Source organism: Bufo gargarizans, chromosome 7, assembly GCF_014858855.1.
Source record: "Bufo gargarizans isolate SCDJY-AF-19 chromosome 7, ASM1485885v1, whole genome shotgun sequence".
Taxonomy (NCBI): Eukaryota; Metazoa; Chordata; class Amphibia; order Anura; family Bufonidae; genus Bufo; species Bufo gargarizans.
The window spans coordinates 30,756,598-30,769,659 of record NC_058086.1 but is presented as its reverse complement, the minus strand read 5'-3'; the positions used below and the strand labels follow the sequence as shown (position 1 = coordinate 30,769,659).

General features: G+C 44.6%; 1 protein-coding gene across 2 annotated transcripts in view; it reads right to left on the bottom strand.

The window, feature by feature from the left end:
- Positions 1-7,350: 7,350 nt before the first annotated feature.
- Positions 7,351-13,062, bottom strand: part of SPATA6 (spermatogenesis associated 6) — a 67,765-nt gene continuing 62,053 nt past the window's right edge. For both annotated transcript variants that reach the window (XM_044301296.1, XM_044301297.1), the window contains one exon: positions 7,351-7,710. In XM_044301296.1, the coding sequence (XP_044157231.1) occupies positions 7,515-7,710 (196 nt within the window). In that variant the 3' untranslated portion in view covers positions 7,351-7,514. The remainder of the gene's footprint in view (positions 7,711-13,062) is intronic.

The window sequence follows — 13,062 nt, the reverse complement described above, 5'->3', positions numbered from 1 at the left end:
TTCATTGACCTATTCACTGTGGCCACCTTGTTGATGTATATTGTATCAGTGTCTATTGCAGCTAGCAGCCGTGGTCACTTGTAGCCCTCATATACACTCTCCGATATGCGGACCTATTGACTGGACACTGCTCCGGCCTGATATTGGTCCCCATTCATTGTGTGTATATTTTAGTTGCACTATCAACTTTCATTCGTTTTGCACAGTGTTAGTTCAACTTACCCCCACTGTGCATCTCGGGGGCTATATATACATGTTTTACCCAGTGATATTTACATCATTATCATATTGAGCCTAGTACCTGTGCGATTCCCTGCATCAGGAGTGAGGAGATCTAGGTATGTCCTCCTCCTGTTTTATTGTTTTCACCTTGTCTATTTACTTTTGTATTAATAAAGATTTACTACATATTACATGTAAATATTTTGGCATCATTTATGGGGGCTATTGGGTTGGTCTGGGTAGGCGTTGCATATTGTATGTCTAGGAGCCTTTGCTATCTTATACTGTTATATCTGAGGTATATGTTGGTTCTAAAATAAATATATAGGTGACATACAGGTTAGACCATAAAAGATAGTAGCAAGGTGCAGAAGTGGTAACACCACTCTGGGGTGTTACAACTGTTTATTTGTTGTTTTACATGATATATGCCTGGTTCACCAGCAGGTGGCAGCGGATATGGCAGAGAGATCTTCAGATAGAATGGAAATTGCCATTCCATTCTCTCCCTTTTGGGCAGAAATGGGCCAGTCCTGTTTCCTACCAAGGGAGAAGCTGCAGGAAGTTGTCTGTCAGTCTGTCTTAGTCTAGTCTAGAGTTGAAAGGAGAGGAGAATCGCCCTGACTTACAGATTAACTGACAGAGTGTTGCAAGGATCTCAACAGTCAAAAGGCACCCCACCCCCAGAGGTACCAGAACAGCCCTAAAGTCCAGCGACCAGACTTAGGCCTCATGCACACGACCGTTGTGTGCACCCGTGGCCGTTGTGCCGTTTTCCGTTTTTTTCTGCGGCTCCATTGACTTTCAATGGGGCCGTAGAAAACTCGGCTTGTGCACCGTTTTTACACCGCGTCCGTGACCCGTGTTTCGAGGCCGTGAAAAAAATATAACCTGTCCTATTTTTTTCACGGCCAACGGTTCACGGGCCCATTCAAGTCAATGGGTCCGTGAAAATCACGGATGCACACAAGATTGTCATCCGTGTCCGTGATCCGTGTCCGTGATCCGTGTCCGTTTTTTCCTATCATTTCAATGGCAAACTTGACTTAGATTTTTTTTTCATCTTTCATGTCCGTGGATCCTCCAAAAATCACGGCAGACCCACGGAAGAAAAAACGGGCACGGATCACGGTACAACGGAACCACGTTTTGCGGGACGTTAAAAAATACGTTCGTGTGCATGAGGCCTAAAGCAAAGTTTAGCACGGCAGAGAGATAAAGCAGAATACTCAAGTTTGCCTACCAGTTTATGCCAAAACCTGCTGAAGCCAAAAAAAAGAACTTAATATTGTCTGGATACAAGTTGATGCAAGTAAAGCTGTTGAACTTTATAAAAGTCTGGATTCGACTATTCCTCCACCGTTATTCTCCACTTTATTGCTTCGGAGCCAAACCCTGGGGATCGACGGGATCCAGGTAGGAGCACCGTGACACACACAGAAAACTGTTGGGGCCGCACCACACCGCTCGACATTCGATAAACCTGGGACACGACAGACTCTGTTATTTTGTGCGCCCCTCACAGGTATGGGTTTGCTTTACAAACATAAAAAACACCATTATTGCCTGCTGTCTTTGTTACAGTAATATCTGCTAGACATTGGTACAAGCAAAATGAATATAAAATGGTCAAACGTTATATAAATTATTAATTTTGTGGAAATTGGTATTATATGCTCATTGGTATGATAAAACCCATACACATTACCTGAGTAAATAGGCTGCAATTCCAGACACAGCCTGTGAACAACAGTGGTGCTGCTTCCGGAAAATAGCTGAGAGGTTTTTTTTTCTAATGCTGGACAAAGCCTGTTGCTTCTCCCTTACAGAAGACAATTTGCTGGAGAGCTTTAAACATTTGTGTGTGTGTGTGCGTGTGCGTGTGTGTGTGTGTGTGTGTGTGTGTGTGGGGGGGGGGGGGGTCATTTATTATCATATATATGAAAATTTTGGGCGTATATCTGGCGCAGATTGTGGCACAAATGTTAATTGCGCCCCAATCTGCAAATTTTCCCCGCTCACGCCAGGTCTAAAAAAAGGCGGTGTGGCGCGGGTGGGGAAAGTAACAGGACGGCCAGCCCATGTCATTTATTATTTTCTACGCCTGTTTTAGGCATAGAAAATGGTCTAAATCTACACCAGAGCTGGTGAAATTTAAACAAAGGGTGGATGCTCCAAAAATATGTAGGAGGCCGGCGCCTCTACATAACTTAGGTGCAGCCACCGCAAAGGGATATAAGACCGACATCTAAAACGCAGGACTTAATAAATTACCCCCTTGGTTCCTTCTCTGGCACCCATCAGTAGAGCATGGAAATCTGTAGGCGTCACCTAGTGGTGGTAGTCTGGAATTGCAAAGACCATTTTGGACTGCAGCGCCAACAGAGCGACCACAAAGCTCCCTTTACGTTGCAAGCCAGCGCAAGGACAGCTCAAAGCAGCAGCCGCCTGTCAGACCATGCTGGGAGTTGTGGTATCGCAACAGCTGGAGTGGTCTAGAGAACAAACTGCTAATAGTTATTAATATTGGTTTTGATACATCAACTCCACATAAAATGACGGAAAGGAAAACATTTCACTCTGTTCTATTTGATTTCACCATCTGGATGGGAAGCAACAAATCGAGATGTTATCCCTAAGTAACCCAGACATTTGCATTAGAAATTTCAGTTTTGTTGGTGGAAAGTAAGATGCAACAAACAATTACGGCTTATTACTGCGCTGATTTGTGCTCCCTGAAACTATAATTATCCCAGCAGTACTTGGAATTTGTCTAAACCTGGCTATGAGCGCAGAATGGTAACTAACTGTGTGTACCGGTTAATGCAGCTTTGTTACCAAACTCCTGCACCGCCGGGATTGTAGAAGAAACCGCCTGCCACATTTAGACGTTATCTGTCTATTTATTTTTCTTATTAGATTCAATGAGAATCACGCGGTAAAGCAGATGCCACTATTTTATTTTCTTCTATTTATTTTTACATCATGATTCAGCAGCCATAATTGGGAAAATAGTGCACAAGCGATGTGCCAGCCTCCTGCCCCCAGAGCAGCGTGCATCAGAAGCCTGTCAGACCCGCGGTTTCCACTCATTGGACTCTGCTGCACAACGCTCATTTGAGCACCGTGGCTTATTCAACGGCTGATCGGTAGGGGTGCTAGTAGTTGGACCCCCACCAATCAGATATTGACAGCACTCACACCCTTTCATTTTAATGTGTATTCACACATTCGTGTTTCGTCAGTGGCGTCAGCACGGAGGCATGCTCTACTTTGACCGGATTTGCTCACGGATCCATCAAGCCCACAATAGTCTATGGGTCCGTGAAGAACACAGGCGCCATCCGTGTTTCACACACCATTAAGAGGAGATGCTCTAAAAATGTATTTTCAGCTGCACAGCGTCCATGACACACGGAGAGCAAAAAGGCCACACAGACCAAACACGGATCCTTCATGGATGAATCACTGACCATCTTATCACAGATTTGGTCACGGATGTGTCTGACTTCTGGTGGGTGCAAAGTTCTGCTGCAGCAAGCTGCCTCCCAGTTAAACATAAAGCAGTCTAAGGCTGGTCTCACACGGGCGTTGCGGGAAAAGGTGCGGGTGCGTTGCGGGAACATGCATGATTTGATATTTCCGCACAAGTGCAAAACATTGTAATGTATTTTGCACACGTGTGAGAAAAATCGGCATGTTGGTACCCAAACCCATACTTCGTCACAGAAGTTTGGGTTTGGGTTCAAGGTTGCATAGATTGTATTATTTCCCCTTATAACATGGTTATAAGGGGAAATAATACATTCTGAATACAGAATGCATAGTACAATAGGGCTGGAGGGGTTACAATTATATTTTTTTTTAACTCGCCTTAATCCACTTGTTCGCGCAGCCGACATCTCTTCTGTCTTCTTCTTTGCTGTGCACAGGAATAGGACCTTTGATGATGTCACTGTGCTCATCACATGGTTCATCACCATGGTGAGGGACCATGTGATTGGATCATGTGATGTGACGTCAACACAGGTCCTTAGCCGGCAGCTCAATATTACAAAAAAAGAGAGAGATCCGCACCTACGCGATCAAGTGGACTCTGTGAGTAAATATTTTTTTTATTTTTAATCCCTCCATCACTATTTTACTTTGCATTCTGTATTCAGAATGCTATTATTTTCCCTTATGACCATGTTATAAGGGAAAATAATACAGATCGGGTCCCCAGCCCGATCGTCACCTAGCAACCATGCGTGAAAATCACACCGCATCCGCACTTGCTTGCGATTTTCACGCGGCCCCATTCACTTCTATATAGAGCATTGCTGCGATTTTCACGCAACGCACAAGAGATGCGTGAAAATCACCGCTCATGTGCACAGCCCCATAGAAATGAATGGGTCAGGATTCAGTGCGGGTGCAATGCGTTTAACCCGCGCGGAAAACTCGCCCGTGTGAAAGGGGCCTAAACCTCCTTCCATTTTCACATCCATGAGCACAGAAGAGGGAGTGAAGACTACATTGCTGCTGCCTAAGGCTACTTTCACACTAGCGTTTTTCTTTTCCGGCACTGAGTTCCGTCATAGGGACTCAATACCGGAAAAGAGCTGATCAGTTTCACCCCCCATGCATTCTGAATGGAGAGAAATCCGTTCAGGATGCATCAGGATGTCTTCAGTTCAGTCACTGAATGGCGTTTTGGACGGAGGAAATTATGCAGCATGCTGCGGTGTTATCTCTGTCCGAAATTCCGGATCAGTTGCATTAATTTACATAGAAATGTATTAGTGCCGTAATAACGGATCCGTCCTTCCGGTCTGCGCACGCATAAAAATTTTAAAAAAAATATATATAATGGATCCGTTTCTCCGGATCCACATCCGAATCAGTCTACAAATGCTTTCAGTTTGCATGCAGATTGCCGGCGAAAGGAACTGCTTGCCGGATTATTCTTCCGCAAGTGTGAAAGTAGCCTAAGGGCTCATGTACACAAACGTGTTACACCCGTGCATTGGGGGCTGCAAATTGTGATCGCCAATGCACAGGCACAGTCCTTGTGGTCTGCATTGACAGATGCAGACCCATTTAACTTGAATGGGTCCGCGATCCATTTGCACCACAAAAAAAATAAAAAAATACAGCATGTTCTGCTGGAGCGGTTTGTGCCATACCTTTATACATAGGTGATCCTACATCTCCAGACTGTGTAATCCTAAAATGTATTGATTTGTTCTGTAAATGACCAGAAACCTTTTGAGTAGTTAAATAAATTTATTAAAAAGCAGTATAAAAATACAAAACACGTACCATGAGTAATATTATAGAGACGTCGTGTATACAGCATCTGTGGAATGGACCCTGTTCCTAGGAATGCAACTTTAGTTAAGGCCTCATGCACAAGACCGAATCAGTATTGCGGTCTGCAAAATAGAGAATGTGGTCCATGTGCTGTCCGTATTTTTAGTTACGTACCCCTTGTTTTCAATGGGTCCTTGGTCCGCATCCGTATGTACTTGCTTTCCACACATCCCTATGTGTTACGCAAAAAGATAGAACATGTCCTATACTTGTCCCCAAAATGCAGACCAAGAACCCACTGAAGTCAATGGGTCTGCAAAAAACATGAATGCAAAGCGGACCGCAAAATGGATGCGGTCATGAGCATGGGACCTAGAGGGGTTTTCCAGGCTCTTGACATTGATGACCTACATATGGCACTCACCTGTTACCTGCAGCCACCAGCTCTGCAACAAGCACTTTGAATGAAGCCAGAAGAACAGCTCTGTTCAAAGTGTAGTGGCCGTGCCAGAGTACTGCAGCTCAGCCCATTCACTTAAAGGCTGCAGTACCCTGGCACGGCCACTACACTTTGAACGGAGCTGTTCTTCTGGCTTCATTCAAAGTGCTTGTTCAAAGTGCCTGTAGGAAACAGCGGATCGGTGGAGGAACACGTCAGATCAGAGACTCATGAACTACCGGTATTCTGAGGATAGATCATCAATATTAGGGCCCAGAAAACCCCTTCAAGTCTACCCCTTTTAAGGCCTAGTATAGCAGTCAGGTCAAATGTCCGACAATGAATTCCTGTCTGTTCCTAACGACAACCAATATAAAAAGGTATGAATCTGCTAAGTTACTCTATATTTTATCTACATTAGGAATGCTAAACATTGCTAAAAAACGGAATTGTGTTTAAACTCTTTTCTTGACAAGTCATATGCAAAAAGTACAAAGAAGTGTAAACTAGTAAAAGGGGCTGTACAGGACTACAAAAACATGGCTGCTGTTTTCCAGAAACAGTGCCATTTCTCTACATTGGTCATGTCTGGTACTGCAGCTCCACTGAACGAAATAAAGCTGAGCCGCAGCACTACAAACCACCTGTACATAGGTGTGGTGCTGTTTTGTGGAAGTAAGCAGCCATGTTTTTTTTCTAATGCTGTACAACCCCTTTTAAATTTTAGAGAATAGAATAGAGTTTATTACTAAACTAAAATCTCAATGTATAAATATGGAAAGAAAAAAAAAGTGTCCTTTATGAATTTAGACATGGCTGTTAGGGCTCATGCACGTGTGCACCCCTTGCTGTGGACTGCAAATAATGGTCCGCAATGCACCATCACCGGCCGTCATAGACTGAACAGTTTACATTCACTTGTGCATAAGTCAGCATGGCAACCTCAAGTAGTAATCTGCAGATATTTTGGCCCCTTACTTAATAGACATATTGGTATAATGTGTAACTAGGGATGAGTGAACCCGTGGAAGTTCGGATTCGGCCGAACATCAGGTCAAAGTTTATTCCGAACCCAGATCCCATTAAAGTCAATGGGGACCTGAACTTCACTTTATTATTTTCTGTTATAACCAAAAATAATAGCATTAAGACAGAATGCCAAAAAATATGGCCATTGAGGGTTTAAAAATAACAACAAAAACTCACCTCATCCACTTGATCGCAGCGCAGCCGGTATCCTCTTCTTTCTGCAGGACCTGCGATGACGTCACCGCGCCCACCACGCGGTGAGCGCAGTGACGTCATCGCAGGTCCTTTTGCAGGTCCTGCAGAAAAAAGAAAGAAGAGGATACCGGCTGCGCGATCAAGTGGATGAGGTGAGTTTTTGTTATTTTTAACCCCTCAATGGCCATTTTATTTAGCATTCTGTCATAAGAATGCTATTATTTTCCGTTATAACCATGTTAGAATGGAAAATATTAAAATCACCCGAACACCGAACCCGAACTTCAGTTCGCTCCACCCTATGTGTAACAGTTGCATGGTATCTTCCTTTAATTCAAATAAGCTCCTTGGAGTGATGCGATTTCCTATATGCATTTGGGTTTACAGCATTTCTGTACATGTTCTTGTAGATTTTCTCCATGCTCTCCTCAAATATGATCCTATGACTCTTTCCTTTGTAGGCGGCTGCTCTGTTGCACCAGAACTCCCCGTTGTCCAAGTGAACGGACTTATCCTGTGGGTACGAGAGGCTGTGGATGAAAAGCGGGAAGAATTACTTACATCATCCTTATTAGGTTTTAAAAATAAATAAATAATACAATTCAAGTCCAGGGTCTCCTAAGATCAAAACTGTGGATGTCGCTTTCATGACCTCCTCCCACCTCCGATGCCAGTAGTTGTATCAGAGCCAGGAAGGAGCTCAGCGAATAATGAGTGAAGGACTGGGAATATCTAGTAGTACCTGATTAGCTAAAGCCCCAGAACCAACCCTAGTGCTTCTGGAGACCCGATCCACACTTTCCCATCAATTATAAAAAGACTCAAGACTCTACTGATCCTCAGGGTGGAAAATGACATTGACAGAGGGCACAGTAATTTGGGGTTGTCTTATTCAGTTTTTGTAGACTTTAGAACTTAGATAAGGGCTCTATATGCATCTCCCCTGGTGTCTGGGGTAGGCCTCTACACCATGATTTCCTAGGGACTGTATTAGGCTAGTTTCACATTAGCGGCTGTGGTCTCCATTAGGCTGTTCCGGCAAAGAATAGCCTGTCTGAGCTCTCTGGAGCTGACGGATGTTACTGGAATGCCCGCTGGCCCCATTGGCTGTAAAAGTGCCCGGCAAAGATAAGTCTGCAACCCAGCAAATATACCAAATATGCCGGAACAGCCTGCCGGTAGGGATGAGCAAACTTGTGTTTTCAAGTTCGGCGTACAAGGTTCGGGTTATCTAAGAATTCCATTATGGAATCCGCTACCACGAACCATAATTTATGGTCTGTGGTAGCGGAATCCATAACGGAATTCTAAGATAACCCAACCTTGTACGCCGAACTTGAAAACACAAGTTCGCTCATCCCTACCTCCCAGGAGCACAGCCACACATATGAAAGAAGCCTTAGGCCCCTTTCACACGGGCGAGTTTTCCGCACAGGTGCAATGGGTGACGTGAACTGAATCCCGCACTGAATCCTGACCCATTCATTTCAATGGGTCTGTACATCAGTTCTGCGTTGCGTGAAAAACGCAGCATGTTTTATATTCAGCTTTTTTCACGCAGCCCTGACCCCATAGGCTTCTTTCAGACGGGCGTTGCGGGAAAAGGTGCGGGTGCGTTGCGGGAACATGCGCGATTTTTCCACGCGAGGTCAAAACATTGTAATGCATTTTGCACTCGCGTGAGAAAAATCGCGCATGTTTGGTACCCAAACCCGAACTTCTTCACAGAAGTTCGGGCTTAGGATCGGTGTTGTGTAGATTGTATTATTTTCCCCTATAACATGGTTATAAGGGAAAATAATAGCATTCTGCATACAGAATGCATAGTAAAATAGCGCTGGAGGGGTTAAAAAATTTATAAATAAAATTTAACTCACCTTAATCCACTTGATCGCGCAGCCGGCATCTCTTCTGTGCTGTGTGGAGGAACAGGACCTGTGGTGACATCACTCCGGTCATCACATGATCCATCACCATGGTAAAAGATCATGTGATGACCGGAGTGACGTCACCACAGGTCCTGTTCCTGCACACAGCACAGAAGACAGACAGAAGAGAAGCCGGGCTGCGCGAGCAAGTGGATTAAGGAGAGTTATAAAAATATATATATATATTTTTTTTTTACCCCTCCAGCGCTATTGTACTATGCAGTCTGTATTCAGAATGCTATTATTTTCCCTTATAACCATGTTATAAGGGAAAATAATAATGATCGGGTCTCCATCCCGATCGTCTCCTAGCAACCGTGCTTGAAAATAGCACCGCATCCGCACTTGCTTGCGGATGCTTGCGATTTTCACGCAACCCAATTTATTTCTATGGAGCCTGCGTTACGTGAAAAACGCACAAAATAGAGCATGCTGCGATCTTCACGCAACGCACAAGTGATGCGTGAAAATCACCGCTCGTGTGCACAGCCCCATAGAAATGAAAGGATCGGGATTCAGTGCGGGTGCAATGCGTTCACCTCACGCATCGCATCCGCCCGGAATACTCGCCCGTGTGAAAGAGGCCATAGAAGTGAATGGGGCTTCAGTGAAAAACGCATTGCATCCGGAAGCAAGTGCAGGTGCGATGCGTTTTTCACTGATGGTTGCTAGGAGATGTTGTTTGTAAACCTTCCGTTTTTTTTATCACGAGCGTGAAAAAAACGCATCAAAGCGCATTGCACCCGCGCAGGAAAAAACTCAACAGCTGAACGCATTCGCAGACAAAACTGACTGAACTTGCTTGCAAAATGGTGCGAGTTTCACTGAACGCATCCGGACCTAATCAGTCACGCTCGTGTGAAAGAGGCCTTAGTCTATGGACACTTTTCTGACATTAACTCCCATACATTTCAGCTGCCATAAAGCAGTTTACGTGTGCTGTATAAAAATAAAAAAAAATCTAATAAAATAAATGCCCTTATATAGATGAGAAAAATAAATGCAAGAAACAACCAAGGGTTAAAGACGTTCCCTTTACTTATATTATGGAGGATACTACTTACTTAAAAAGGTCATTGATCTTAAAAAAACAACACACAAAAAAAATGATGCATCTGTAGAAGCTATGAAAGCCTGCTCCTATTCCAAGTTCCCTGGAAGTTAGGCCTGCAGGCAAATAATGTCCCCAGGTCCTTCCTGAGCGCAGCTCTGCTGGATCTAACCACCGGTAATAAAATACATTTTTAATATCAGTGGATTTAATTAAAAAGAAGGAGTTAGTACCTAAATAGACTGTACAAATGGGAATAGCCCTCGAAGGAGTGTTAACGTACTGTCCCATTACACAAAAAGTGTGCCTACAGGCGGAACGACTACATAAAGAGGGAACGCAGCGGCGCACGTGCTCAGCCTCGCAGTGCAGGTCTCACTCAGAGGGAACAAGCAGGTAGAGGGTTAATGCTAAGCCAAGGTATTACCTGGAGGGATGCAATAATAAATGAGGGAGAGAACGGAATGTAATATGAAAGCTACTGTGGATTTAAAAGAGGATCATTCTGCAGTACTCCAGTACAGGGGGTACCTGCAAATGTCATGTGCTCTAATGTATGGTCATTTTATTCCATGCAATGACACAGTATGTCTACTCATGCGGTTGGCACAGCCAGGGTTAATTATCTTGGCTCAGTCCTATTAGGAGGTATCTAAGGGGTGGCTGGCTCCAATTGGTGCCACCTCTTGATCTGTAGATCCCATAGAAGTCAATGAGGTCCCCTCCTGACCACTGTGTCTATGGCCCATGGGGCTGCCATAAAGCAATTCTTTTAATGCTTTCTAAATGCTGTTAAGAACAGCTTAGGTATGATGGCCGCCCCCATAATCATGTTCAGGAAATAGAATAAATAAATCTGTAATCAGAAAATAAAAAAAGATTAGAAGAAAAAAAATATATAAAAATTTAAAAAAGGATGTGTGTCGCTATCTGGTTTAAATTGGCGGTAACATTTTTGGTGACATGTTTCCTTTAAAGACATATAGAGGGGTCCGCTGCTTGTGACATCCCTTTTTTGGGCCGTAGCAGACTTGGCCCATCCAAGTATTACTTAAATGCCCACTGTACTTTCACACACCATTATATAAGTTAACATTACAGGTAAATATAAGACACCTTGTAACATTTCAGAGAACAAACGCCTCTATCTCTTTTTATCAACTCTTTTCCTGATCATCGCTCCCATCCCCCCTTTTTTAAAAAAATGTATTCAGAATTTTCAGCTGCTTTCAACTTGTGAAACCAAGCCTGTCACATCACTGAAGGATCAGATTGCATGCTCCCATAAAAGTCTGTGGACAGGGGATGAGTGAGAGAGTGTTATGGAGCAGAATCTCCTGTTTTCTCATTGTGCTGTGTATGGGAGACATCAGAGCAGCTAACCCACTGAGAATTAGAGATTGAACCTGGAGGAAATTACTTAAAAAAAAAAAAAAGTCCCATAATACCCAAAAATAGTGCTGTTACTCATGCATGTGGTAGCTTATTTTGCAAAGCATAGGCAGCTTTTCAGTAGTGTTTATATAAAACCGTAGGCACTTTTTAATACAACATTTCCCCTGAGGTGGTCCCACCTTTCTCTGTTTGCCAGGGCAGGGGGGTCTCTAGTAGTTAACATATTAGGCTACTTTCACACTAGCGTATTTACTGGATCCGGCAGGGTTCAACAAAAACGCTTCCGTTACTGATAATACAACCATCTGCATCAGTTACAAACGGATCCAGTTGTATTATCTTTAACATTGCCAAGACGGATCCGTCATGAACTCCATTGAAAGGCAATAGAGGATGGATCAGTCTTGCTCCGCATCCCAGGACGGAAAGCAAACTACATGTTGCGGTTTGCTCTCCGGTATGGGAATGCAACTAAACGGAACGGAATGCATTTTGGAGCACTCCATTTTGTTCCGTTCAGTTTTGTCCCCATTGACAATGAATGGGGACAAAACTAAAGCGTTTTTTACGGTATTGAGCCCCTTTGACGGATCTCAATACCGGAAAACTAAAACGCTAGTGTGAAAGTAGCCTTCTACAGGATCTGTCAGCTCTCTCGACATGTCTGTTTTAATATATACTGCAATCCACAAGAAATAAAATTATGGCGTATTGATCCTTCATTATTCCTCCTGGAACTGTACGATTCACTGACAACTGGGTGTTACAGTTCCCTCTGTCATTAGGAAGTGTAAGTACAGTTGTACCTAGGGTTGTTGCGGGTATCGAAATTTCGATACCCAATCGATACTTTTGTCCCGGTATCGATACGATACCGGGATTTCCGTTTTTTCGATACTGGGCTGCGCTTCTGCGCAGTCTAGTATCTCTGAACATGAGCGCGCTGCTATCGGCGCGGTCATGTTCTCTCTCAGCAGCACGGGGAGAAGGAAGCTGTCCTCCCTCCCCCTGTGCTGCTGCCGCTGCCACCAATGAGAAGCGAGGGGCGGAGGAGGGGCGGCAATGAGAAGCGAGGGGCGGAGGAGGGGCGGCAATGAGAAGCGAGGGGCGGAGGAGGGGCGGCAATGAGAAGCGAGGGGCGGAGGAGGGGCGGCAATGAGAAGCGAGGGGCGGAGGAGGGGCGGGCGCACTGCGCCACCAATGATGGGATTATTTCCACACAGAGCGGCGCCCAGCGATGTCCCAGCACTCACCATTAGTCCTGGGCGCCGCTCCGTTCGCCTGCAGTGCCCCATTACTGTCTCCTCTCCTGCTCCACATGCTGCTGATTACTATCGGAGCGATGGGAGGAGACATCAGCTTCACTAGTGGGCGTTCCTTCTCCCTGCGCTGCGATTGGACAGCGCTACAGCCAGGGAGAAGGAACGCCCACTAGTGAATCTGATGTCTCCTCCCATCGCTCCGATAGTAATCAGCAGCATGTGGAGCAGGACAGGAGACAGTAATGG